The 26,307-nt window shown below is 41.1% G+C and overlaps 2 protein-coding genes across 2 annotated transcripts in view; one reads left to right on the top strand and one right to left on the bottom strand.

Annotated features, from left to right (window-relative positions):
* WDFY4 (WDFY family member 4) overlaps positions 1 to 26,307 on the bottom strand; it is a 108,373-nt gene that overhangs the window by 8,521 nt on the left and 73,545 nt on the right. The window contains exons 47-56 of the mRNA XM_058029118.1: positions 15,699 to 15,741; positions 14,789 to 14,908; positions 14,195 to 14,312; positions 13,395 to 13,504; positions 9,627 to 9,780; positions 7,931 to 8,022; positions 4,879 to 5,091; positions 4,202 to 4,349; positions 3,603 to 3,760; positions 1,916 to 2,074 (exon numbers count right to left, since the gene is read on the bottom strand). Of these exons, the coding sequence (XP_057885101.1) occupies positions 1,916 to 2,074; positions 3,603 to 3,760; positions 4,202 to 4,349; positions 4,879 to 5,091; positions 7,931 to 8,022; positions 9,627 to 9,780; positions 13,395 to 13,504; positions 14,195 to 14,312; positions 14,789 to 14,908; positions 15,699 to 15,741 (1,315 nt within the window). The remainder of the gene's footprint in view (positions 1 to 1,915; positions 2,075 to 3,602; positions 3,761 to 4,201; positions 4,350 to 4,878; positions 5,092 to 7,930; positions 8,023 to 9,626; positions 9,781 to 13,394; positions 13,505 to 14,194; positions 14,313 to 14,788; positions 14,909 to 15,698; positions 15,742 to 26,307) is intronic.
* Positions 24,962 to 25,816, top strand: LRRC18 (leucine rich repeat containing 18). The gene has a single exon (XM_058028680.1). The coding sequence runs from the start codon at positions 24,962 to 24,964 to the stop codon at positions 25,814 to 25,816; it is 855 nt and encodes a 284-aa protein (XP_057884663.1).

The raw sequence follows: 26,307 nt of genomic DNA, 5'->3' as shown, positions 1-26,307 counted from the left end.
TAACTGTCTGACAAGGACACAGACACACTACAGATAAGCTCCACACCTTCCTGAGAGGTCTGTGAGGCAGAGAGCACACCTTGCTCAAGTGTTTTGTTCGGCCCAGAAATTCTGGCGACTGGATTGCACAGATCCCTCTGCTAGTAAATTGCATGGATCAATACTCAGGCAATTACACTCAATCTTTAGTGTTCCACAAAACTGTGCAAGCAGATCCCACTAGAGAGGCAAAAGCTACTTTTTCTGCAGAAATATAGTTTCTGTACTTTACTACATTCCAAACCAGAATGTGTCAGTCCCATGAGACAGCTGGTAAGTGAATAGCATCCACTTTATAGCACATAAGCTGTTCTTAAGCAAAGCTCACTCTCTCAGGAAATTTTTTTGTTCAGCAGAAAAAGCAGCCACCATGAAACAGTGAATTACAGGAAAGCAGAAAGTGATTCACTGGAAGACATTTAGAACCATAGTTCAAGTTTACATCCCGTCCAGACAGTCATAAAAAGGAAAAAAACCTCTGCTGGCAAAGTAAAGGAAAAAATACAAAATTTGTAATTGCATGATCTCATACCACTTTGTGGATTTTGGGTAATACCAAATTAATCACAGTGGAACACATTAGCAAAGCTGATTTTAGATTGTTGAAGAGAAAGACATTGTAATGCAGATGAAAGACAGCATCTTGGGTTGCCTGAAACTCAGACTGACCCCCTAACTGTTTAGATGCTGATGAAAATTATTGCTTATGATTTTCTCTGATGCTATTTCTTCCATTTCTATATTCATGTTCTCCTTTGGAATAATAACCAGCTGAATTAAAAGGTCATTAGATCTTGTCTCATATTTCTGTCTTCTACAGCATTAAACATCATAAACCTCAAAAGAGAGGCTGCTCTAAAACAGTTTCCCCCCCTAATTTCAACACAAATTACAACAGGAATTTCTGGTAAATGAAGATCTAAATACTTCTCTGGCATTCCAGCAGACAAAGAAATTTTCACTTCATTTAATGATAAATAAAATATGTTTTGGCTTAAGGTAGGAAGAACATTGAAATATCTGAATACCTCTCCAGAACAAACAAACAGAAGAAGCTTCTAACACTTGGAGACCTTGGTGATCAATGAACCCTTTGTCTTCCTAAAAGTAGCAGAGTTTTTTAATCAAGAGTATCTTCATTTCTTTCGGGAAGAATGGCGCCATGCTACCTTCCAGATATGATAGTGGCATACTCTAGTTCTACTTGTAAAGCTGAGAACTCATCATAGCTGAACCACACAAATGTTGCATGAGAATTCAAATGAAATAGCATGTATACAGGCAGTTAGTGACTATAGATGAGCTCTAAATCAACAATCACTTCAAGGCTTTGGATAATGAGGTCAAAAACTATAGCATTCTTGTTGGATGCATACCTCGCACACAGAGTGACAGATACATCTTTTATGTTCTGAATTCAGGCTGAGAAAAAAGAATCAAGAACTTTGCCTGGCTGAGGCTTCATCTCCACCAGTTAAGTTTGCAGGATATTTTAGAGATCCTGTCCATTGCTGTAGCAGCCCAGAACAAATTATAAGCAACTCTAGGTGATACTTGTTTCTGAAAATAACCCAAGGGCTGCACTTCAAGAGAGGAAAATATGCCTTATCTTCATTATTTCTTTTATCATGATGAACTTTGAAAATGCTACTAAAGGGAAAAAATCCACCAAGTGGCACTCATAGTGACGAGCTGTTGGTACAAGGCATATTATCAGCTCCTGCCCTGATACGGGCTGTCACATGCTTATTACTGCCTTTTTCTTGCCTTCTTGTTCAACAAAGGTGGTTCTTCTGACAATTATCTGAGAGATAAAAACCTTATTTTCTGGGTTTCATCAAGTTTCCATAGCAGAAAAGCCAGAGTATTTATTTACCTGTCTCAGGTTTAGACATTTCACTTTGTCCTTGACCAGGGAGAATTCCCAGACACACACAACTGAGCTTGTTCCAGATGTGATGATGGTAGTTGCCGAAGGACACACTGCACAGAGGCACTTTCCCCAGTCTGCCATGCACTCAAATGTAGTCACATTCTGTACAAGAAAGCATCTTTAAGTCAAATTCTCACTGGGTGATACTATGTACTTATTACCAACTGACAGATTCAATTGTCAAAACGGACCCTCCATATTTTAAACATAAGAAAGAAAGTCTCATCATAACCAGTCTCTATGAGAGCCCAGCTGTGAACATGTGGACCTGCATGCAGCCATCTTGCAGGAACCAAACAGGAATGCTGAGCAAAGCTCAGTATCTCATGTCTTAGGAGATCTGGGTCCCGATTTCTTTCACAACTTCAGCAAAGCTCATTCTGCCAACCACATTGTAACAGAAGGCAAACATTCCACATAGATGAAAAAGAAGTCTCAGGCTGTGATGGCCACTGCCAACAGGGTTTCTGCCAGGCCCTCAAACCCTCCCTTATTTGGATTGAAAAGCTAAAAGACAAAGCACTAAATTCCATTCTGTGCTCTGTTAGCAGCACCCAAATCAGTCTAAAGAAGAGTCAGGTCTATTACACACTGCCCCAATCACAGCACAAGTGTCCTCCTGCACACTCAGCATTAGCTCTGCCCCACACAGCTGGGACAACACTCTGGTGCCAATGATTCTGGTGGGGTTGGATGGCACAGGCAGAGCAAACCTTTACCTACCTACAACAAGGACTAAAGTTTTTTATAAGCTCATGTCCACTGGCACTGCTGACCAGAGAAAAATCACGTTGGACTCTCAACTATTACTCACAATGACTGTGCAATCACACTCACTATGCTCAGCATCACCCTGAGTTTTGAAGGGACAAACTGAATAATTGATGCCTGCAGCAACACTATGAACTGCTAAGCACTGATTTTATTAGACAGGGAGCAGAAATTAAAATATATCTCATGGCTTTTTCATTTCCATAGACTTTGGGTATGTCTGTAAAAACATAATGAATGCCACTTGCACAAATATCCAAGTCAGTATCTTGCTGAATTACATGTTATGCTATTCTGGTAACTAAGCTAACTCAGAATTCTTTGCATAGCATTGTCCCAAATACATCCAAAAATCAGTGTATTTATGGCAGAGGAAGAAACTAGATCTGTCAAGTGCCCTAACAAGCAGTGTGATGATATAGACCATTTATTTTTAACAGCAAAGAATTAAGAGTATTAACTTCATTATTTTGAATGAATGCACTGGGCTATGCTAGAGCCTGAGGGGAATTGACAGATGGGTCTGCCTTAATTCCAGCAGAAATTTCTGCACAATGAAATTTCTAATCAGTGACCAGGAGACCTTGTATTGTCCTTATGACCTATGGACAACACAATCACTAGATGGAAAACTTGGGATAATTTGGAGGCAAATGCCATGTTTTTGAGCAGTTTAAAATCATTTTACACTATCTTGGATATCCAGCTTGAGATTCTTCAAGAAGGTTGACAGTGAGAAAGTCCTGTACAGCATCCTCTGAAATCAGCTCCCCAACAGCCTCTGAAATGGGTGCCCAAACCAGTCAAAGACCACAACATATAACTAATTTCTTGAATTCTTAGAGTTTTTCTTATTTACCTTCTCAGATCCATAGGTGCCAAAGCAGCAGGTGAAGTCCTCAAATCCCCAGCAGAATGTTTTACTCCAAAGAGGAGGAATCAAAATTTTATTTTTTTCGACGGCCAGAATGCCTTTCTCTGTATGAACAATGTGCCCAATAGCTCCCTTGGGATAGTCTGGCAAGACAGAGAAAATATTTAATTCTTTTGGGTTTAGAGCACTTATGTTTTCTCCTTGCACAGCTTGTGTGGTGAGACTGACAAGTCTCACATCTGGGCTCAGTGCTTTGCCCAGGCCCACAGACAGAAATCCACTCTGAAACTGCAATTCCACACAAAACAGTGGGAACACTCCTCTCCAGTGGACAGCATAAATACAGGTGGAGAGGGTGACTTAAAAGAAAAGTTGTTCCAAACTCTACAATTGAAGTTTGAAGAAGTTTTCAGCGCCGACTCCTAATACAAGGATACAAAAATCACAATTGGCAGAAGGGATCTTGATTGAACCAACCCATACAAAGCTGTGAGACTACTTTCATGATCTTGAAAATCCAGATTCATCCTTTCCACAAAATGTTACTTGGCAGCTCAGAAAATGGAACACAGCCACTGAGGTACCTTTTATGGTAACTGGTGAGAGCTTCAGATTTTGCAGACTGCTCACAAGAGGAGGCAGAATTCCACTTGAGTGAAGGAACAGCCCAGACTCTCTTCCTGCTGAACCTTTCCCTTGAGCATTCCTAGATGGATGTGGCTTCGTGAAGAGCTAGAACAAAGGAATGTCATGGAAAAATAAATCTCTATTTGCAAGACCATGCAGGAGAAACACCTGTTTAAATCCTTAATCACAGACTCCAGGACCACCATACATAAACCTCTTAATTAAAATAAAACCTTACACATACTGCTTTTTCATCAGACTACATCCCTCCACCCCTCAGAGAGACAGAAAGTTAATCCCAACAATTGGATGAGAAAGAAAACACAGGTGAGACTTTGAGCTGAGGTTTAATTGACTATACCCATTCCCAGACTAGTGATAACTTGTGTGGCTGTACTGAAGGAGCAGAACCCAGAGCTGATGCTGCAGCTGTATGGGATAAAACAGGAGCAGCATGGTTGAGAAGTGGGGGTGCATACTGAGGTAGTACCCAGCTTGGAAAAGCCTACAGCTCATCTTTCAGCAGATTTACATCAAATGGTGTTTCTCATTTAAGTTACTATTACTGGTATGCAGTAAAAACACTGTAAGATCAAGATAGATTATGTCCTCTCTTCTCATGATAAAGTGGTACCTGCTTTGGTATCTGTCCAAAGTTGCTGATAAATCCCAGGATAGTGCCTTTAATCAGAGGATCTTTAATGTTGTTGAGGTCTGTCTTGTCTCCATAGAAGTAAGGGTGGTAGGTGTTAACTGCCTCCACTGCAGCTGAGCCATGCTGCTTGTGGCCAAAAATCAGATCGATCCAGCGATGAAGGTGGGCACTGACATAGTCACTTTCCAGTGCCTGGAACCAAAACAAAATTACTGAGTTCACCAGACTGTGTCCTTTACAAATGCATTACTGCTTTCCAGTCCTTGCTGGAGAAAAATTCTCTGCAAGTCCATCATCACACTTCTCCACTACCACCATTGTCAGCACATTCTCGTAAAACACTAAAAGAGACTAAACTGGACCCCCACAGGAAACAGAAGGACAGGGTGCCATGTTTGACTTAACAGACACCAGAAGCAATATCCACAGAGACAAGAAAGGTAGGTTCCACAAAGCAAAATGAAAGCATTCCACAGATCTTGGCACCCACAGTGATTGGCAAGTGGATTAATAGGACCAGAATGAACAATTACTACTGGACACACCGGAAGAGATGCTACAAGGTAATATATCCACCTAAATGTGAGCTTCGTAGAAAGCTCAATGCATTCACATAGGAAAACTTGAGCTTAGAAGACCCAGACAGCAAGTTCATAAGCAGGGGACACGAGTTCAAGCTGAACCTGTGCACACCACCAGGTTAGCCAGCCTTACTCATGAGGCTTCACTAAATACCAGTGCTCCCACCAACACCTGCCTCACCAAACCTGTGTGTTTTCCCAAACAGCCTTGCCCAGTGATTCAAGCAGCAGTGTCAAGCTTTATTAAAAGCACTTTCCTATCTCCGAATCATTTGACTGAGTAATCCCTGATGTTCAGTGAAAGGTCTTCCAAGCAGACCAGCCCACCCAAAGCACAGCAGAAATAAACAAACTAATGGGATCCAGAACAATGGCTCATTTCACAGAGCAGGCAGTTGCCCAGTGCAGCTGGTGTAAATGACCGTGCCCACAGCTATAATGATCACAGGGCAGCTCACAGAGCAAGCACAGCGTACAATCTGTCCCTGAACAGGCTCAGAACTCATTAATAAAAGCAGTTAGTCCATGAATTACAAACTGTAAATTTTGATTGGCATTCCTGCCAAAGCAAAACAGAGCAACTAACAGAGCTGTAACTGTGCAGCCTCTCAGAATTTCACTGAGAACTACGGCAAACCCAGCCAGGAAAGGAGAACTTGTGGTTTAGGGAGGAAGTAAATACATTTATTTAGTGGACTAGATTCCTAACTTATTAAGCATGAAACAGGAAGCTGTTCAGAGTTTTATGTCAAGAACAATTATTTACTCTCATATCCCCTCAGAACAGTGTCAACCTTAATCTGTTTTATGCACCAAACTCATTGTGAAACCTCTTAAAAATGGCCACAATGTCAGTAATTGGTACCTCCAGCCTTGTGGATATCATCAGAGGAGACAGAAACCCTCATGTTTCAGAATTCAAGATCTCTGACTCCTCACTTCAGGGTTAGACAAAATCTTCCAGGCAGGTTAATTAAGATTTCTTGCACTCCCCTGTGTAGTACCTATTATCAGCTATGGTTGAAGAGACAATATTGCACTGACTGTACAGGAAATCTGATCAGGTCTGGCAAATTATTAACACAAGTCTATAAACATGATCTTTCATTTGCTAAGCTGTTCCTATTTGAGATTTAAATTAATTTATCAGCTGTGCCAATGTTATTAAATAGTACAGCCCAGTGGAAGCAGTTCTGTAAACAAATGGTAGAGAGCACCCAGTATCCACATTAAATGCACTCTGGGGGTTTTACTTCCAACTAAATCCAGATTGTTCCTGCAGGCTGAATGCTACCAGCATGTGGAGCACACAACTGGAGTGCAGTTTTTCCTTCATTTCATCCAAAACAAATCTAGTTCACACAATCTGAGATCATTCTACAGTGGCACCAAAAACATGCTATGCAGTGATGACTGTAGTTTGATTTCCAAACTGCACCTTTACCCTAAAGCACAAGGCAAAAGCAAATTTCTCCATTGTATCCAAGTGCCTTTGGAGTGTTCATCATTACACAAGCAGTAAAGAACTCAGCAGCTTATACTGCAAACAACACATAGAATAGACAAAATGTCTCCCTGTGTTTCTCTTTAAAAAGCATCCATGTAAAATTGCAGCATCTTTTAGTCACACATGGCTTTTTTTTCTGCAGCATAGCTGGTAGGGAAGGAGAGTGTTGCCCTTCCCTTATTTGGGGAACTGGGAAAGAGACATTGAGCACCTTGGAAAGGCCACAAGACAGAGCATAAATTCATCACAGCTGTACACAGCAACAGTCTGTGTGCACTCACATGCAGCTCACCCTAAGAAATCTGGTGTGGTAATGCAGGAGCACTAGAGAGACTTACACCAAGGTATTATACTGCAAAGTCTGAGTTCACTGCAACAATCTTCACACAGAATTGCACTTTTATGTAGCAGATGACATCACATGGAAGACTTTCTAATAGTAATAGATAGCACTAATTGCAGTAAGTCTCAGGACCTTAGAGCTATTTGCTTTCAAATTGCCAAGGCTGACTCCATTAAGGGCAGAGAATTACATTAGGTTTCCCCCATCCCAACCCCTCAAAATAAAAAAGAACCTTTAGTTCTGGCATGACTCAGAGATGGAAAGTAATAATTTAAATAAACATACAGATTGTTACCAACAACATGGAACTGTATGCATATAAATTCCTGTGCATTATATTATGTTCTCTTACACTTGTGGGCTGAGATATGTTCATGCCACAAACCTACACATAATCCACATCTGGTCTGGAAAGTTTGCCTTGATTGAAGGTGAATTGTTAGGCAGAGAAGCAGTCATACAAAGTTCAGAACCAACACAAACTTCAGAAAGGCAGGATGCATTTGGATCCAATGTTTTCATTTGTGACTCTGGCCTTCAGAACTTCATTTTAAGTGGGACCCAGACAGCAATTTATCACAAATCTTTATATTCACCTACCTGTCTGTGCAGAAAAATGAATTTATGGGGGTCCCCATCTGCCCAAGGAGGAAGCTGCACATCTCCCAGCACTGTTCCATCCTGCATGCAGCCTGCAGGAATTACAAAGGGAGAATCCGAAACAAGAATCGGACACGTTAAAATAGGAACAGCTTTACTAAAACACTGAATTCAAAGGGAAATTGAGGTGGTTTTCCCACATGCAGTTTCAGGTTCATCAAATTTAGTGCCATAGAAGACTGAAGAACCAGTGTTCTGGGATTTCTGATCCAGTGATAAAGCAGTGAGAAGATGTTCCAGTAATTGTCACTAACACAGTAAAAATGTGCATGTCCTCAGCACAAGCCATTTTAGTACAGAATGCAAATGCAGACAAGACAAATGTGTTTGCACAACTTTCTTTTTATACATAATCCTGCAGGCCTTACTGCCAAATATTCTGACCAAAGCAGCCACTGAGAGGGATTTTGTTCTCAAGTCCTTTGCAACCTGATCCCTTTCAGAAGGTGTTCTTAATTCAGAGCGCAGTGCTCTGTGTTCTTAATTCAGAGCGCAGTGTTGTGCAATTGGATGAATTCAAATCTAAATTGAGGTTCAGCTCTGGGACCACAAGTTTCTGTACAATTTAGCAGTGAACAGATTCAGGTTCTTGGCTTTGCCTATTTTAAAATCTTCCTGCATATTTGCTCTCTACTGGCAAGATTCTGGTGCCCTTTGGGTCCCTGCACTCTGTATTTTGATTTCAGCCAGACTTTGTTTCTTGGTCTCCTCTCAGGAGGAAACTACACTAATTCCTTCTTATCCTTCAACAAACTTCTAATAGATTTTTTTCCCTTATTCTTATATAGAAATATATAAATATAAACATTACTATCTTTTAGCATACCTCATTTCACTGATACCTTAAATGTAATATTAGCTAGATTTCAATGGGTTAAATTGCCTTTGCTATCACAAATTCACGATGATTCTTCAGGTATTTTTCCTCTGCCTTAATTGTTAACCAACCAGTGTCTATTAAAGAAAGCAACTTTGCATTGCAAATGGTGTGAAAGTCCTGTAAAATGAAGTGAGTCAGAACTGCCATGCCTATTTCTCACTAGTGTTTTTTCTGGATTCTCTCTGAGCCTTCATCATGGACGCAGAAAGGTCTAGAGATAGTGTACATTGAGAGGGGACTGTGATGCTGCTTGAGAATAGGGAAAATGTATCAAGTTCATGTAAGCTGTGCAGAACCTTTGAAGATGAGCATAAGGACATTTGGAAACTAATCACCTTGTGATCCCATGCAGAGTGAAAAAAACAAAAACCTTTCACCAACACCATTTAGCAATTGACATATCTCCAAAAGAAGAACACATTTTCAATAATTACACAAATATCATAATACGGCCAAACTTTCAAAAGCAGTCAACTAGATCGGCTATATAAAAATCAACTTTTGTGTGACAAAACATGCAATTCTTTTGCCCAGAAATTAATAGGAACTACTTGCTTCTTTTCCGGGGCTGGAAACTTGGTTCTTCTGACATAATTCAGTTTTAGAAGCTTGTATTCTTGTAGTGTTATTTGAATAAAAACTGATCTCGTGGTTAGAAAGACTCATCCTGTCCAGAGACCAACTCTTAACATATGATCTGGATCTCTCCTTTTGGTAGGATGCTGGAAGAACACTTATGTCCCTTCTAGAACTTACCAAGTTCAAAGTGATTTGCATTGGTTAGGAACTCTGGCAAGTAAAAGAACTCAGGGATGAGCTCCCTGACATCACTCATGTTGTCCCTTGATGCTGATTCCCATGTGCTCTTGACACTGTGAAACATCCGGTCTGCAACATCAAAACTCCCACCCTGTGAAATGGAGACAGACAAAAGGACTTCAGGGTGAGCATTCTGCTGCATTAAAAACATATTTGCCAATTTTGCAAGAATCACTGCCCTTTTGGCTCCCCCTGCATACTTGCACACTTAGGTTTCAACTCCTTTAGATCTGCTCTGCTCAGTCTGGCAACTGCAAGTCAAGAAGTAATTTTTGCCATATCTTTTTTTAGGGAGAAAATATTCTCATGAAACAGTTATCAGAAGACAGTAGTCAATAAATCCCAAGTGCTGAAGCCCCACTCCTTGCTTGTGTTTTGAGATAGACTCACACCAAAACTCAATGTATATTCCAGATGGAAAGATCCCACCCCTCTTTCCCCTAAGGTGAATTCTGGTCAGGCTTCTGGTCCAGCCTCATCTTTAAATGACAGCACAGTTCTGCTTTAGCTCCTCGTCCTTCTTCCTTATACCAGTGACAATTGTGAAGCCTTCCCACACCCATTCAAGGGACAGAGTGAAAAAGTGGCTAATCACATGAGCAAGCCTATCTGGAGTTAATCTGATGCACAAGGTCATCTTGCTCTTGATCATTATTAGGCAGGGACCCTTGGAGTCAAATTCAAATTGAAATTAAAACAGAGTAGAAGGAGGACTATAAATAAATCAACAGCTAACAAGTATCTCATTGAAGCATATTAAAGGGCTTTGTATATTTAATCTGCACACAGTGTGCTGTGTCTGGTGGTGATTGATGCTTTTTCATCTTTTTTTGCAGCTTTTATGAGAGCTGGTGGTAATCTCCTGAGAAACAATATGATTTGTAATAAAAAGATTACCTGTATTAAATAAAAATAATATATACATAGGAAATGCTGTTAGCGCGACAAATCTGGTTAAAGATATTACCACCACGAAAAAATGTGATTTTTTCCCTGGCTGTCTAATTCATTTTAGGGAAAAGTAATATCTTTAAAACTTAAGCCTGTATTATTTATAAAGGAAGCAATAACTGATTTTCCCATTTCCTATATTAATAAATTTATTTGCATATATTTATATCAGAATTAATGAGTTTTCTCTCTCTATGAATGCAAAAACTGCACTGAAAGGGAAAAAGAGAATCAAGAATTGCTTTATGCTTTTAGATTGCAAGACAACGAACTCTTATGACTTTTCTACAGCTAGACAGAGTAAGTCTGCTTTCTTTCCTTTCAGTAGAGGCCTTACTGACATCAAAAATACTGGAAAAATATGCTTTTTAAAACTACAGTCCAGCAGGATATATACAAAGCAAGTAAGCAAAATGGTCTCCAGAGAGAAGTCAGAACTCCACAAATTCATAACACTAAGCATCCATCACCTTGGTGCTGCTCAAGACCCAAAGACCTCAGTGTTTCTAAGAGTTGCTTATGAAGGTGCAAAGACTTGCCCAGAGATGCTGAGAAGTTGTTCCCTGCTGGTGGTGACTGCTCAAGGGTCAGTAACACCATGAGGAGTAAAGACCCTGCTCTCTATAAGTACTTTTGAGAGGGAAATGTCAGGAAAAGTCAACCTGATAGCTGAAATGCAAGAGTGGGATAAGAATAAAAGGGGATAAAAGAGTTGAATTGATCAAAAGCAAATTTCAGTATTGAGGGCAGGTTCTAGAATGCCTTTCCAATAAAGACACTGGACATGGAAACCTTACTGCTCTTTTGTGGTGCCGAGACCAATTCTTGAAAAGAATCCCAGGAGGTACCAACCAATACCTGTTTGAAAAGCCAATTTTTCCTCCATTCCAGTACAATATGAACAGCACATGCAAACTTTTATCCAGACTCAGATTTCAATACACTTAAAAAAAGTGAAATAAGGTTTCTCCTGTACAGTCCCACTACTGAAGGCAATGCTTCCTCACTTCAATGCTTCTGTGGTCAGGTGCAAATCAACTGTTTGACTGGAGAGACAAAATGTTATGCCAACATAAATTTTCCACAGAGAGTGCACCCAAATTGTTGCATGTCCTTGTCATGTATTCAGACTACCCATTTGCAGATATATATGTAGCTTTTTCACTTTTTAAGAATCTGAGAAACTTTCAAAGCTCCCAAAGGCAGCAGCACCCTTCCAAGGGTTTAAGTGTGGGAGTTCTCTTTTTGCAACCTGACATTGACTTGATCACACAGTTCTCAGATCTGCTGTTTGCCTGAAAGCATCTCCCAGTTAGCAATTCCTGAGCTACCACAGGACCAGTCACCTGGGGAACATGAAAACACTGAGCTCAGCAGAACATGCACCAACATAAAAGCAAAAGAATAAGAACAGAAGGAGTTCAGCAGTTTCTTTTAGTGGGTTCACACCCAGAACATTTTTTGCGTGTTTGAGATCTCAATAGCCTTTGAAGATAATTATGCTCACAAAACTGCTGGTTACCTGCTGCTCACACAAACACAGCCACAAAGCATTCACTCAGACTGTGAACTCATTATGCATGAAAAGTGTGCCAGGGAGATCCAACAGAGCCTTTGTTGTTTACAACAAGAAATAACTGCTCCACAGTCATTCATGACTGCAGCTAACATATGGCTCACAGAGTGTGATGGCAACCATTGCCTCAGGTGGTTCACTAACCCATCAGCTACTGCTGGTAACAGCCAATATCATAGGGCTTATTACTTAATTAACACAGCACTTTATTTGTATTACTTCACTGGAAAAAAACCCAAACCACAACAGCAAAGCAACGTGGAAAGCTGCAGGAGACATGGCCATCCTACACTATGCATACAGCACTCCAAGTGTGAAATATTCTGGCCAAGCTATCTTCCTGTATTTCTCCATAAGGCTAGGTAGATTTCAGCAAGATACTCTCTAAAAATATAACTTGGAGGATTGGTCCTCCTGGTAGACCCTGTTATAACACAACAAATTACAGAGAAGACAGTAACAACTCTCTGCTACAGCCCAAGTGTATTTGCTTGAGCATTACCAACTGCCTGCTGAAAAGGGCAATCAGGAAATTTGGTGCCCCTGTATGCTGGGGAGGTGGGAAAGGTACACACAACATTCAATTTCCATAAATTCAATTCCATGGTGAAATCAGCTTGGCACTGTATAAATAGTAACAAGTTCAGAACAAGATTACACAAAATATTCCTTCTGGAGCACTGGATGTAATCTCATCCCACTTCTTCAGGAAGTCGATCCCACGATCCCTATAATTTCATACCTACCAGAACCTACATGTCCTCACCTGGCCCAGGAATGTTCTTTATATCACTACAACAAGCTCCTAGTACTTGCCAGTAGCTGCATGGCTGTACTTGGGCTTAGAAGACCTCATCTTACAGAATATCATACCAAGTCTCATGTGCCCCAAAGCCAGAAGCTTATGTTCAGACAAGCAATAAAACATCTATTTGTTCACGTGCCTCAGCTCTCACAAAGCTAAATAATCCTTCTCCCTTGCATCAGCCATAGTCTCCTTAAGCTGTTTTCACTGAATTCAACTTTCATGGCATAAATGCTGCCCCAAGTAAACCCCAAGTCCACATATAGAGTACATCAATAGTCAGGAGAACTAATCCTCCTTCATTATACAGCCACAGTAACTCACTGCATGGTTCATAACAAGGAGCAGGAGGGAAGTTATCTTTCCCCCTTACCTGCAGAGAACAGAAGGTCTGGGTAAATGGCTCCATTCGGACCAGGTAAGATGCCACTATAATTGCTGATGAGTAGTGAGTACAGTAATGGCACTGGGCTGACAGGTCTCCTGGAAATTGCACACAAATCAGATTCCAGTAAAAAATCCCCACCATTTCAAGCCCATAGCATCCAGTTACCACAACACAACTAAACAGGGAACAGGTATTTTAAGCAGATGTGTTCAAAGACCTGTGAGCTTCAGCACCCCTTGCAGTGACTACATGCACTGAATGTGCACAGTTACTACTGAACTATGTTCATTTTTTGACATCCACATTTCATTTTCTGAAGAAGAAGGCCTTTAACTTTCAAAAACATCCCATTCTCTAGTAGTGCCACTTGATCTCCAGAGGTCAACAGCCTCAACATTCTGTTTCCTTTCCTTAAGGTAGCTGTTAACCTGCATGCAGCAGCCTCCTACATGTAGCTTAGCTAACAAATAAGACCAATTTGTGCAGCTTTGTTTTGTTACAGAAAAACTGTAAGAGCACAATTTTTCCAGGGAACATTGCTTTCTGCTGTAGCTTTTTTTTTCCCTGTCAAAGGGAAGAGAATAGAATGCAGCAGTACAAGGCACATAAGGCAGTAATTGCATTTATTTCAAAGAGGCATTTCTCTTTGAATTGTCAGTTTGTATACAGCAGTGAGAGAGGTTCTCCTTGGCATGGTGTTTCCCTTAGCCACAGATCTGCAAAGTTTTTGGGTGCTCTGACAGGACTCAAGCCTCTGTTGTCTATTAGCCTCCTAAAACACTCACCCTCACTTTTTTCCACTTCATGGAAGCGCTGGATGAACTTTTGTTTCCTCTCCACAGTCTGTGCTCCCATGGGCTTTGTCAGGTCTCGAAATGTATGAGGATCAGTGAGGTTTAGAGTCTGAAAAGAAACACAGCAGAGATGCAGATTTTAAGATCTTAGACATCATAACTATCCCAGTGACACTGGGAGGTGGCAAGGCTGTGTTGGAAGTTTCACTCATGCAAGAAGGTTACAGGTTTACCCTCCTCTGGAACTTCACAAATAAAGGACCTGGCAGGTTCTAAATTACTCTTAAGGCTTTTCTATCCAAAACTATTACTCTGTGTTCACAGAAACCTGCCCATGCCTATCTGCTGAGCTGATGCAGCATGTCCTTAACTAGGTCTGTATTAAACAGATGTTCATCCATGGAACGTGATCCTCAGTCTGCTGACTTGTAGATAAAGTTAATCTTAGGGAATCAGTACAGTTCAAACTAACTACTTCAAATTTTAAACCTTTGGTCTAGACCCCTCTGCTTCAATGGCATCATACATCAATCCTTTGTGCAGTTGCTACCATAGAAAGTATGGAATTCTGCAGCCAGCACTGACCTTAGAGTGGTAGTCAGCAAGGACCCATGGAAAAACAGGATACTGCATGTAATCATTGTAGCTGCGGCCAGCCAGAGTGTTCAGGTACATGAGGTAATCAAAGTTGCTGATCTCCCTCTTCTGCAGGGAAGGGAAACAAGCATTAAAATCTCCAGACTCTGCCCCTAAAAAACCATGCAAAAGCACCCTCAGAGGCCTGTGGCTCCCAGGTCCACCAGGACAAGAACTATGTAAAATAGTGAAATCAATCATCCTCTCCCATTCAGATCAACACAATACCTCTTACACAACAGTCCCTTCCACAGAACCTGTCTTCATTCCGTCTCTTCTTCAGACAGGCCATTTGCATTTGTCTATAATCACACAGTGCTTTTATGCTGTATTTGCATAACAGAGCATTTTTTCTTGATTTAAAAGTGAGCCAAATGCATGCAGACTGGATATTGGAAAATCCTGGACAACTGCCTATACAGAAAAGGCTGCACAAAGTGCTACATATAAGCAAAAAGGTATGGATTTCTTCATTTGCCTTGAGTCACCAAGATCATGGCTACAGAAAAGTAAACATGTCTCCCAGCTCAGCAAAACATCAGTGCAGTCATTTAGCTGTATAGATGATCTGTGAACAAGCATTCAACTAGGTGGCTTTCTTTGGTCTCAATTTAAAAATGTGCATAAAATCACACTTAATCTGCCAGACAGTAGCACCATATGTTTCATAGCAGGAGGAGCAAAAACTCTGCAATAACCAGATGTAAATACTGTGCTCCTCTTGCCAACAACCTCACCTCCAGCAGTGAGAGAACAGCTTAGGCCTTGAGGTACACGTGTACACACACACATCTGTGTGCAGACGTATCTGTGTGGTGGAATTCTTTGCTTAAATACGTGCAGCCAAGATTTTGCTTACCTGCCACTTTTGGAGCATTGTCTTTTCCCCTCCTGAGTGTTTCCTGTATGGAACAAACATTTGATTGAAACAGCCTACTTCAGGACAATAAGAGAAAGTCAGCACATTAACATCTGTGCTCCCTGTGCCTCCTGCTCCCATCACACAGAAAGAGAGAACACCAAGGCTAGAAGGCTGAAGTTTCATCATTGACCAAATAATTCCAAAATCAGAGTGTCGTTGATTAGGTTAGTGCTGTTCTGAGACAAGCCACACTGCTCAGCCTGTATTCCCAGCCTCATGCCATTGTAAAACTATAGAGTGCTAATGACAGGTACCATTAAGCCTGCCTGATTCTATTCTATTCTAAAACTTTATTCTCAAAAGCTCATGCTTTTCTGAAGCATTCAGAAAACACTGACTTAAAAACAAAACTCTCTCAGTCTCCATGTCAAAGACTTTTGTTGCACAATCCACTTTGAAACCAACATCATTCTTAAAAAGTGTATTGCCATTTTAATACTTTTTAAAGTAATAAACATGTCATTGCCACATTTTTGCTTCTCAAAATGCAACTTGATATTAAAACTTAAAAAAAAGCAACAACCCAGATCTACAAAAAGCAGGGGAATTCACTTGAAAATAAGAGTCAAAGGTTCTGAGGAAACAAAAGTTTCATTTCAACTGCACTGAACCAGAACGTATGTCATTATCTGAAGACCATGGACTTGTTCCTGTCAACATCTAGAGACCAAACTGAGACAAGTGACAACTGGATTATCATGGTTTAGCCCCAGCTGGTAAATGAGCCCAACACAGCCCCTTAGGCACTGTCCCTGCATAGGGATGAAGGAATTACAGGAGGAAAAGTGAGAAAACTTGTGGGTTAAGGTAGTCTAACAGATAAAGCATAGGACGTGCACGCAAGCAAAACAAACCAAGGAATTCACTCACTACTTCCCGTTGGCAGGCCAGCATTGAGCCATCTCCATGGCTCCATCACATGTAACCATGACTTATGAAAACAAACGTCATCTCTGGGAATGCCCCGGCCTCTTACTCCCCCAGGTTCATATGCCCAGTGTGACACAGTTTGCTGTGGAACGTGCCTTTGGCCACTGGGGATCAGCTGTCCTGGCTGCGTTCCCTCCCAAGGTTTCATGCACCCCAAGCCTCCCCATGGTCCTGATGGAACAGTTTGAGAGACAGAAAAGGCCTTCACCCTGTATAAGCACTGCTCAGCAGTATCTAAATATCCCTGAATTATCAACGCTGCTCCCAGCACAAATCCAAATGTGATTTTCTTCTACAACGCGGAAAATTTACTCTATACCAGCCAAAACCAGTACACAGATTGAAGAGACTTTTCATCTGTCAAAGTAAACAGGCTTACTGATGTGATACTGGTGGTAAGAGAGGCTCTTCCCTTCAAGAGTAAAACAAATCCTAAGGGGCCAGCTCAGAGTCAGTCACTTCACTTCATGAAGTGTAAGGATATCTGTACAGCCTAGATTACAAAACTACTGCAGGAACAACTAACTGCTACTTTTTACTCCTGTGTTCTGTATTGGACCACACTAGAAATCCACAAAGCAAGGCTTAAAGTAGCTTCAAAGATCTAAATAAAACACCAGAATTCTCTATGATCATTACCATTTTATTGAATTGGCAGTAGTGTTTTCTTGCCAACCACCTCTCATGCTTATGAATAATTTTGCTGCTTATTCAATCGTGGACCATTTAATAGTGTACATACAGGAAAAGCACTATGGTTTACACATTATTTATTTTATTCTTTGCTTAGAGAAAAGTGTGTGTCCAAGAGAAGGGCTTTGAATGCATAAACATGAAAGCCAGGAGGAATTCTAGCACATGGTCTACAATTCCTAAGCTTTGCTTAAGTCTCCTGCTAAGCATTTGAAACCTAATAACGATAGGCTATGTTTCTGGAAACCAGTACACACAAAGGTGTAGAGTTCATGTCCAGTACAGAAAAATATCATCTTCACTCTTTGTCCAAAAAAAGACTAGCATATACAATTTACACAGTGTAAACCAGAGGGAATTCTATTGAGTAGTTGTGTTGCACCCCCAGTTTGAGCAACACATGGCTCATGAACGTGGGAACTCCGAAGTACAAAAGCAGTACCATGAACATTACCCTTTAAAATACAGTCCCCTCACACTCACTGTGCATTTCACAGAGCGCTGCCCCAGTGGCCTTTGTAAGGCCTCCAAGACACATTTGGAACTCAGAGAGGGTATCTTAAAGGGATGTAACAGGATCAGGATTCCTGGCATTACTTGAAGTGTGGTTGGATTAGGCTGTTTGTTACAGAGTGATCAAGTGAGGTTCTTGCCTTTCCACAGGGGCATACTCTCTCACTAAAACCATCCAGGTTTATTTTGGATTTCTGGTTAAGTTATAGAGCAGGGGAGAGCATTATAAAATGCTTCACATGAGACTAAACTGGGCCAGTCTTGTGTGGATGTTATACAAATATACATATGCTGATTTGTGGGTGCCATGACACCCTAGTGAAACACTTGCTCTACTCATCACAAGCCTTAAACAGCTAATAAGACCACACAAGGGTCAAAATCATTCTCCCTGCTGACTTTGGGAGCCACTACATAACTCAAAGCTGTTGACAAGTTCACTATGTCATGAAAATAAGCCAGGCTAAATGTAGTCTCTCCCCTGTAAAATCCATCCTTCGGGGTCTCAGAAGATGCTCCCTCTAATTCCCCAGAGATCTGAAATTCTTCACTCTCCTCTGTTGACTCAGGGTCTCAAAACAAGAATTGCATTGCAGGCAGCTAAAGCCTATTCCAAACTTCTCCTTGATAATCAAATAACATTTTTCCGGCCAACACCTCTCTAGTCAGGACAGCAAAAGTTCAGTGTAGATGAAGGTCAGCTACCCAACAGCAGTAAGTGAATTTAAAAATAAATATGTAATCAAAGGCTGGTTTGTAAAAGAAACTGAAGTGCTTTATCAAGATAAATAACTACAGTTCCAGAGGGAGTGAAATTATATGAATTCAAGAGAAGTACCTACAGACTTATGTATATTTTAATTTATAAGGTATTTGTAGGATACCAGCCATGGCAGAATGTAAACATGATGTGTACTAATGATGATCCGCCTTTGGCTACTCTGTATGTGATTTATTAATCCCTCTTCCATTAACATCAGACTATGATCTCACCCTTGGATAGTGAGTGTGCCATTTGCTAGAGACAGGTGGACCTCAACCCATTTGGAGATTCATTGCAGATGAGATAATCTCAAAGGATAAGATTTTGCTCTTACTAAAATAAATGTAAAAATTCCAATAAATTTAATAGATTCTTAGATTTCTGCCTTAATTTTCTTTTTTTTTTCCTTCCATCCCTCAGACTACAGTCTAAAAAACTGTGCCAAGGCTCTTCTAAACCAACTTTTCTTTAAAAAGCTTTGCAACTACCAAGGATATTGTAAGAAAAATCTCCTTTTTGGTAACCCACAACTTAGGCTTAAGTCATACTATTAACAGAGGAAAAAAGCCTGGAAAAGAAATACCAACTTTCCCTTATGAAATAATCTGTCTCTCTCAAACTTAGAAGAGTGCTAGGTTAGATTACTTTACTCTAAAGGTACAGCATCTTCCTTGTTTAACTGTATCAGTCCACCTTCTGGTTATGCTTAATCTGTGCTAAAGAATTGAGATGTAATTCAAAATAAAAAAATAAACATCATATTCAAGTAGGGCTCCTTGAAGCAGGGTGTCTTGAAAGGGCTGGAGGGGGGGGGGGGGGAGAAAGGAATCTCCCTCGTGTATGGAATATGTGCATTCACAGTGCTTAAACCAAAGGGATAACATTTCCACCGTGGAGATGCTGCACTCAGGCATACTTCAGGTCATGAAGAAACACATCATGTAAATCCAATTAATTTGTTTAGGTAAGCAGAATGCAATCTCCAACCCTGGAATAAGACATTAACATCATCAGCTTCTTTATGCCAATAATATCCTGGTCCTATTATGAGCAAGAGAGGTCTCAATGTTGCATCTCCTGTAAAGAATACCCAAACAAACCACTCAGCTTCTTCTCATCCATAGTAGGATTTCTTTCAGATATTATTTTGAAATTATTGTGATCAGTTACTAAAAGCTTGAGCTTGGTAACTTCAGTCATAAGGACAAATTTCAACAAATTCACATGCTCCAGATGGAAGTCATTATACCAAGTGCACTTTTGAAGGGTCACTGATAGAGATGGCAGATAGATGCATATGAACAGATAAATTGCAGCTCAATACTCTCTGCTGCAGCATTGAATGAGCCTTCCCTCCTGTGTCCACATCTATCCCATCTGGCACGTGGTAGGGATGATATCACAACATTGTGAGTTTGAACACACACAGACAAGTATCTCTCACTCTGCTACAGCCAAGTAAAATGAAATAGTCAAGTGACTAAAATGGACAGTGTTAAGGCAATGTTAGAAGCTGACTAATAGCATCTAATGAGCTCCAGATGCTTTTTCTTTTGGCCTAATTTTAAGCACAACATTTCCAGCAGGGCACGCCATTCAGTTCTTTTCCATCCAGCTCGATCTTGCATTCTGGAACCAACCATTATGCTAATGATCTCCAAGGGCGTAGCACTCCTGTTGCTTGGTTACACAAGTTTCATAAGCTGCAGAAGCAGCACTGAATAGCAGGACCCTGGGCTTGGGGGAACCCTTTAGCCACTCCTCACCAGCATGCTCACACAAGCTTGAAGAGCTGCCATTCTCCATCAAGGAAGTACCATTCCGAATCCACAGGACTGTGCAAAGGAAACTGTCCTGCGTTTCACGCTCATGGCTTTATTTACAGGCTGAAAGACTAATTCATTATTCAAAGAAGAGCAGACAGAGGACACCTGCACAGTACCACCCCACACTACTGAGAAAAACCAAGCAGCTTGTGACATCTGCACCACATCCTCTGGGCCTTTCAAGCTACTTAGCTGGTAAGATCATATGCAGGGGTCAGCCTGGCAGGATTGTTAAGATGAAACAATGTTTTTGCTTATTCTTGGTGGGCCTTCGTTTTGCAAGTAACTTTGCAAAATTAACTGGGTGGTAATACAGTGGCCCTGAAGTCATCTGGAAAATAAGAATATTATGAAAGGAAACTTTTCGCAAACTATTTACTCATGGTGCAATTTAGTCTAAACCTGACTGCTTAAGACTGCGTTTAAGACGGTCATTGAATTAATCTCTTCCACAACAGATCACATCCAACAACAAGAAATGGTAACAGGCTTGTGAGCAGGGAGGTGGAACAGTTTGGCTTCACACAAAATCATTTGCTGTACGAATTATGGTTTTAAGCTCTGCATGCAAATATTTCACTATAGATGGTAGTATCACCTATTCCATGGGTGAATTAGCACACGTCACCTCACAGCCTTCCTGCCATAGAGGTGTGCAGGGAATGCAGAGCTCTGCTGGGCTTGCCAGGCCTGCTCTGCAGCATGCAGAATTCCAAGAGGAAATTCTCACAGAGTAGATCAAGATGGGCTCAAGATGGTCCTGTGCAGCTTTGAGTGCAGTGAACCAGGAAGCACCAGCTCTAGAAGAAAGTAACAGGCAGAGCCATGGAGAAGCAGGTCCCAAAGCACCAACCAGTGCTACGGGCAGAAGGCCAGTTCTGCTCCAGCCTGGGCTGGGAAAGGAAAGAGATGTTCAGAGTCCAAATATGCAGTCTTTTGGGATCAGAACTTCTAAGGGCAGGCTTAAGATACAATGGGTCATGACTGACCCCCTGTGCAAGTGCATAAGTGCAGATAAGGACTAATCCCCAGTCCTTCCTTGCCTCAGAGAGACACTGACAGTCTTAGTAGTGATGCTCAGGTCTGTTCTATCCCTGCAGCTCCCAGCAACAGTGAGCACCACAGACAGCATGACATCTGTGACACACATTTTCTATTAATTTCTGTATCAGATCCACCTCTAAACTCTGGGCCTGTTAAACACTCCTAAAGCTTTGGTTTTTTAAAGCCCATTCAGGCCAAAGATTCTAACAAGTGTAGATAGAAAGGGAAAGGGTTTTCTAATCAAGATCCATTTTAGTGAGATCTTAGACAGAAATACAGCACGCTCCACCTGAGGAAAAGGCTTGCCAACAACTCAGAGGGTGAAGCCAGCAGTGCAGTGCACATTTAGAGAAAACAGGTGGAAATTCTTATCACCATTTCTTAGATGGTAGGGCAGCACATGTACCTCTCCCTCTGCCTTTCCAGGAGATGCACTGAGGCATAATCAACATTTAAACAAGGAGGACTCCTGTGATTCCTGAATTTTTTAATATCAGTGGCTACAGAACTAGAGCCCTCTTACACAGAACCAAAGATAATGAGACATGGCTAAGTAAGCTCCATTATCTCCAGCTACAGCCCTGTAAAACACAGATAATTAGTTTGCAAGCATGCAGAGGCAGGAGAGCTATTCATCCTCTTCAAGTTCTTAAACACACTAAAATGTTTCTGCAGTCCTCTAGTACTAATCCCTATTTTTGGAATTGCAAGTCATATTTTTCTAAGTTTGAAATATGGCCCCAACTTTTAACCCAAACTAAGTAGCACTTAGAGTGAGCACTCCTTAGGGACTTGATCAGTGCATCTGAGAGGTTCACAGCTGGATGTAAAAAAAATCTGGCTGAAGTAGGCTGTGGGAAGAAACTCTTTGGAGTCTGCACATTATGCAGTGCATCATACAAAGAGAGAAATCACACTGAACTGTTTGTTTGGACTTGTTTAAAACTTGAAAGGTCCAGGTTCAAACTTAATAGCAGCTTGGAGAGAGTTATTGACAGAGAAATACTCAAACCCAGCAGGCTGAGCCGCAGCAATCGCTCAGCCCTGTACGCCAGGCTCCCTCTAGTGCTGCCAGGCACGCACAGCGCAGAGGGACCCCGGCGCCAGAGCAGGGGCACAGATGAACGATTCCTTGCCTAGATGGTATTTTGTGAAATAGGGAAAGAAAATATTTTGGCTCAATGTTCTCCTTTTGGATTTTAAATAAAAAGTAATAGGAAAAAAATTAGGAACAGAATGCAATGTTTTCTGAGATTTAAACATGTTTATAAAAAGCATTTAAAAATAAATTATAATGTTAAAGTTAGGAAAAAAAATTACATTTTTTCCTTGAGGCCCCCGTTCATTTTTTAAAAGCATACTTATTTGACAAGCTTCATTTATCAAAAAACACTCAGTGTCTTGGTCAACTCATCCAACACAAAATTCTAACAAAGAAAAAGTCACGCCCAAAGCTCATCTGGTTCATGTCAATTACAGGAAGCTGAAAATCTCTTTCCATTCTGCCAGCATGTAAGAAAGGTCCCCTACAGATCTTGTCCTGAAGCATGGTGGTGACCTCACCTCTGTGCACCAGAAAGGACTCAGGGTGCTCTGTATCAGCAGCAGGGCCAGCAGCAGTATTCCACATACTGCTCAACTTGATCTTCACAGAATTGCCAACAAGAATATTGCATAAAATCCTTAAAATGAGTGAGCTGTGATTAGAAAACCCTGCTGTTTTGATCTCTAGAACTTTCTAGTCACTCCTGAGGAAATTATTTACACTAACATCAACAAAGGTGAAAAGAGTACTTATTTACACTGTAGAGTACTTTGCCTTTGCTTTAGTTACCAGTCAACATATAGATAGAACAGCATTGACCTTCTTGGTAATATGGTTCTGTAAGTACTCATGAGAGATAGAAACATGGGAGTGACACACAGAAACATTTAACTGTGAATATTTTCATGTAAAATAACAAAAAACCTATTTTGGAACTCGCCCTTAGGGCAAGACTGAATCCACTGCGCTGCTTCCAGTCCTTTCTGAAGCATCTGCCTCATTACAGAGCTCTTGGGAGAGTGGGTGGTAGCTGGGTTAATGCTTCTGCATTATTTGGGCTATGGCATGTAATTGAAAAGAAGCTGAAATGCCTTAGTTGTAGCTTGAGCTTCCCCTTCATGTATTCACACATGATTAATGAGTAGCCAAAAAGCCTGAAGGGTTTGTAGTGCAGTCTCTCTAATAGGGACATGTATTGTCGACAAATCTATATTTTGTCCTAAATAATCATTCATCAAAGCTGCAATTTGACTCTTCAAAATTAAATGCCAGAGCACCTAGACCTGAGATTAATCAGCTGTAACCTGTGCTCTTCTCTAAACTCTCACTGGGAGGGACATTGCCATCCATTTCCAGGGAATCAGCCTATTTCCTTTGCCATTAACCATAATTAGCAGCTGTATTTGATGGCCTTTGATTAGAAAGAGTTCACCAAACCAGAGAGTAAGTGGACTGTACTCTTAGAGGCCTCATTCCAGGAAGCATGTCACACATGCTGAGCATCAGTAGCAGTCAAAAATCTGACTCCTACACCTATATGGATTTTTCTGTGGGCAGGGCACCTTCGCAGTGGGAGACTCTCTATCCCACAGCATGAAGAAAATAACAAGGTTAGAGTATCCAGAGGAGGAGACACTTAGCAAGGCCTGGTTCACATGGCATTAAGCAGCACTGACATCAATCCCTGTTGCAGTTTGTCCTGTAAGTGACGTATGAATTGCCAATCATTCTGGCAAGCCTAGGAGCCCATCATGTTCCTGAGTCCCGGTCAAAACAAAATTCTTAATAATTTCCTTTAAACTTTTAATTTTCCAATAACATCCAGAGCCCAAATCTCAAGTCCATTACACAAGAAATTGAACCAACCTGTTAGCAAATGCTAGGCCTGTAAAGATGGCAAGTGTTGGTTTGGCAGAATGAGACAATTTTGGACGGCTTTTTTTAATGCAGTCTCTAAGGACTGTGTTGAGACCTGCAATATATTTTTCTCCTCTCCTCTACTGGCTGATGGATAATAATGTATTTCATTCAGTTTCTTTATATCCTAAGCTCAAACCAGTATTTAGGAATGAAAGACAGCAAATGTGTCCCACTTGTAATTTCACCCTGTAATGTAACATAGATGTCACATTGCAATGAAATTATATTATAAATTATTAGAATTTCACCTACTGAAAATACTTCAAAGAAGAATTTTCAGAGTTGCAGATTTTCAGTTTAAAAGTTCTGACCTCAAAGAAAACCAACTTCAGAAAAGTCTAGCAGTAATATTAACGTATAACTGTTATTAACATATAACTGTGATTAACAGCCATGGCTTTCAAAGGCCTTATTGGAGTTCTCACATTCTATCCACAGGGTCTGGTGTCTGTTTGTCAGCAGAGAGATGCCCAAGGGAAAAGGAAAAGGTCCACAAGGGAAAAGGATCTCCTTGAAAGCGGCCAAAAATTCAATGCGAGTACTTTTTAATGGAAGGCGCCGACTTGAGCTGAGCAAAATGGGCATTGCTGTCTTCCCCAAGGTCCTTCTGCAGCTGGCTGATGTGGAGGAAATTGATTTGAGCAGAAACATGATAAGAAAGATTCCAAACATCATTGAGAAGTTCCAGAATCTGATATGGCTGGACCTGCATAGTAACCAGATTGACGAGCTGCCCCCAGAGATAGGCACGCTTCGCAACCTTACTTTCCTGAATTTATGCAACAACAAGCTGACCACAAAAGGTCTGCCAGAAGAGCTGACCCATCTCAAGAACCTGCGTACTCTCAACCTTGGCTTAAACTGTCTTGAGAGTATTCCCACCACTCTTGGGGCTCTGAAGGAACTTATTGAGCTAGGTCTTTTTGACAACTCCTTGACCATCATCCCGAAGAGTGTGAAAAAGCTCCCCAAGATTGAGAGAATGAATGTAAAAAGGAACCCTTTGCCAGAATTTGCAGAGGAAGAGGAGCCGATTGACACCATTAAACGTTTAGAATCGCTTTACTTAGTAGAAAAGAAAGACCTGTGCGAGTCCTGCCTGCTGACCTGCCAGGGTGAGAGGGACGAGCTGCACAAGTTAGAGAACATGACACCCGTCCCCCCGGAGAAGCCAAATTTCACTTCACTCACCACACCCAATTCTACTGCAATAGATAACCAAGAAGAATGGAGAATAAAAGAAGACAATCCTTCAAATACACCAGAAGAAGACAATCCTTCAAATTCACCAAGGAACTCTACAGAACTTGAAGCTCCATGAAGTCCAGCCCAAGCAAATAAAAAGCTGACTTCCCTCCTCCTCTGTTTTCCTGCAGTTCTGCTCTTTAAAGATCAGCTTGGTTTTAGAACACAACATAGATATCTGTGGTCTCTAGAATGAAAACCATAACAACTAAACCAGGTGTGTATTTGGAAAAGGCTATTTACATCTGGGTCTGTCCCTACAACTTGTTCTCCATGTTTGGGCTTTTTGGGGTCTTTTGTGTGTGCAGTGTCCAATGAAGGGATCTTTTAAACAATAGGTTTTTCTAGTAAATCCATTCCCGCCATTAAGCCCCAAATATTATTTCTGCTCATTTTCATAGGGTGAAAAACAGTTGAACTATGTTTCATTTGGAGGAAAAGACCTGGGAACTTTCTGCTGCTGGTGGCTGCCACCAAGCACTCAGAGTCTCAAATAGGCACTGTCAGTGTAGGAACTGCGAGCCTGCTCCAATTCAGCAGAGGCAGCAAACACAAGTGTTATGCTCA

Source organism: Melospiza georgiana, chromosome 8, assembly GCF_028018845.1.
Source record: "Melospiza georgiana isolate bMelGeo1 chromosome 8, bMelGeo1.pri, whole genome shotgun sequence".
Lineage (NCBI taxonomy): Eukaryota > Metazoa > Chordata > Aves > Passeriformes > Passerellidae > Melospiza > Melospiza georgiana.
Note: the sequence above shows the minus strand (reverse complement) of the source record. Positions and strands in the feature narration are given on the sequence as shown.

Excerpts from the sequence above, each read along its gene's own strand:
- LRRC18 (XM_058028680.1), top strand. The coding sequence starts at position 24,962 with ATGCCCAAGGGAAAAGGAAAAGGTCCACAAGGGAAAAGGATCTCCTTG.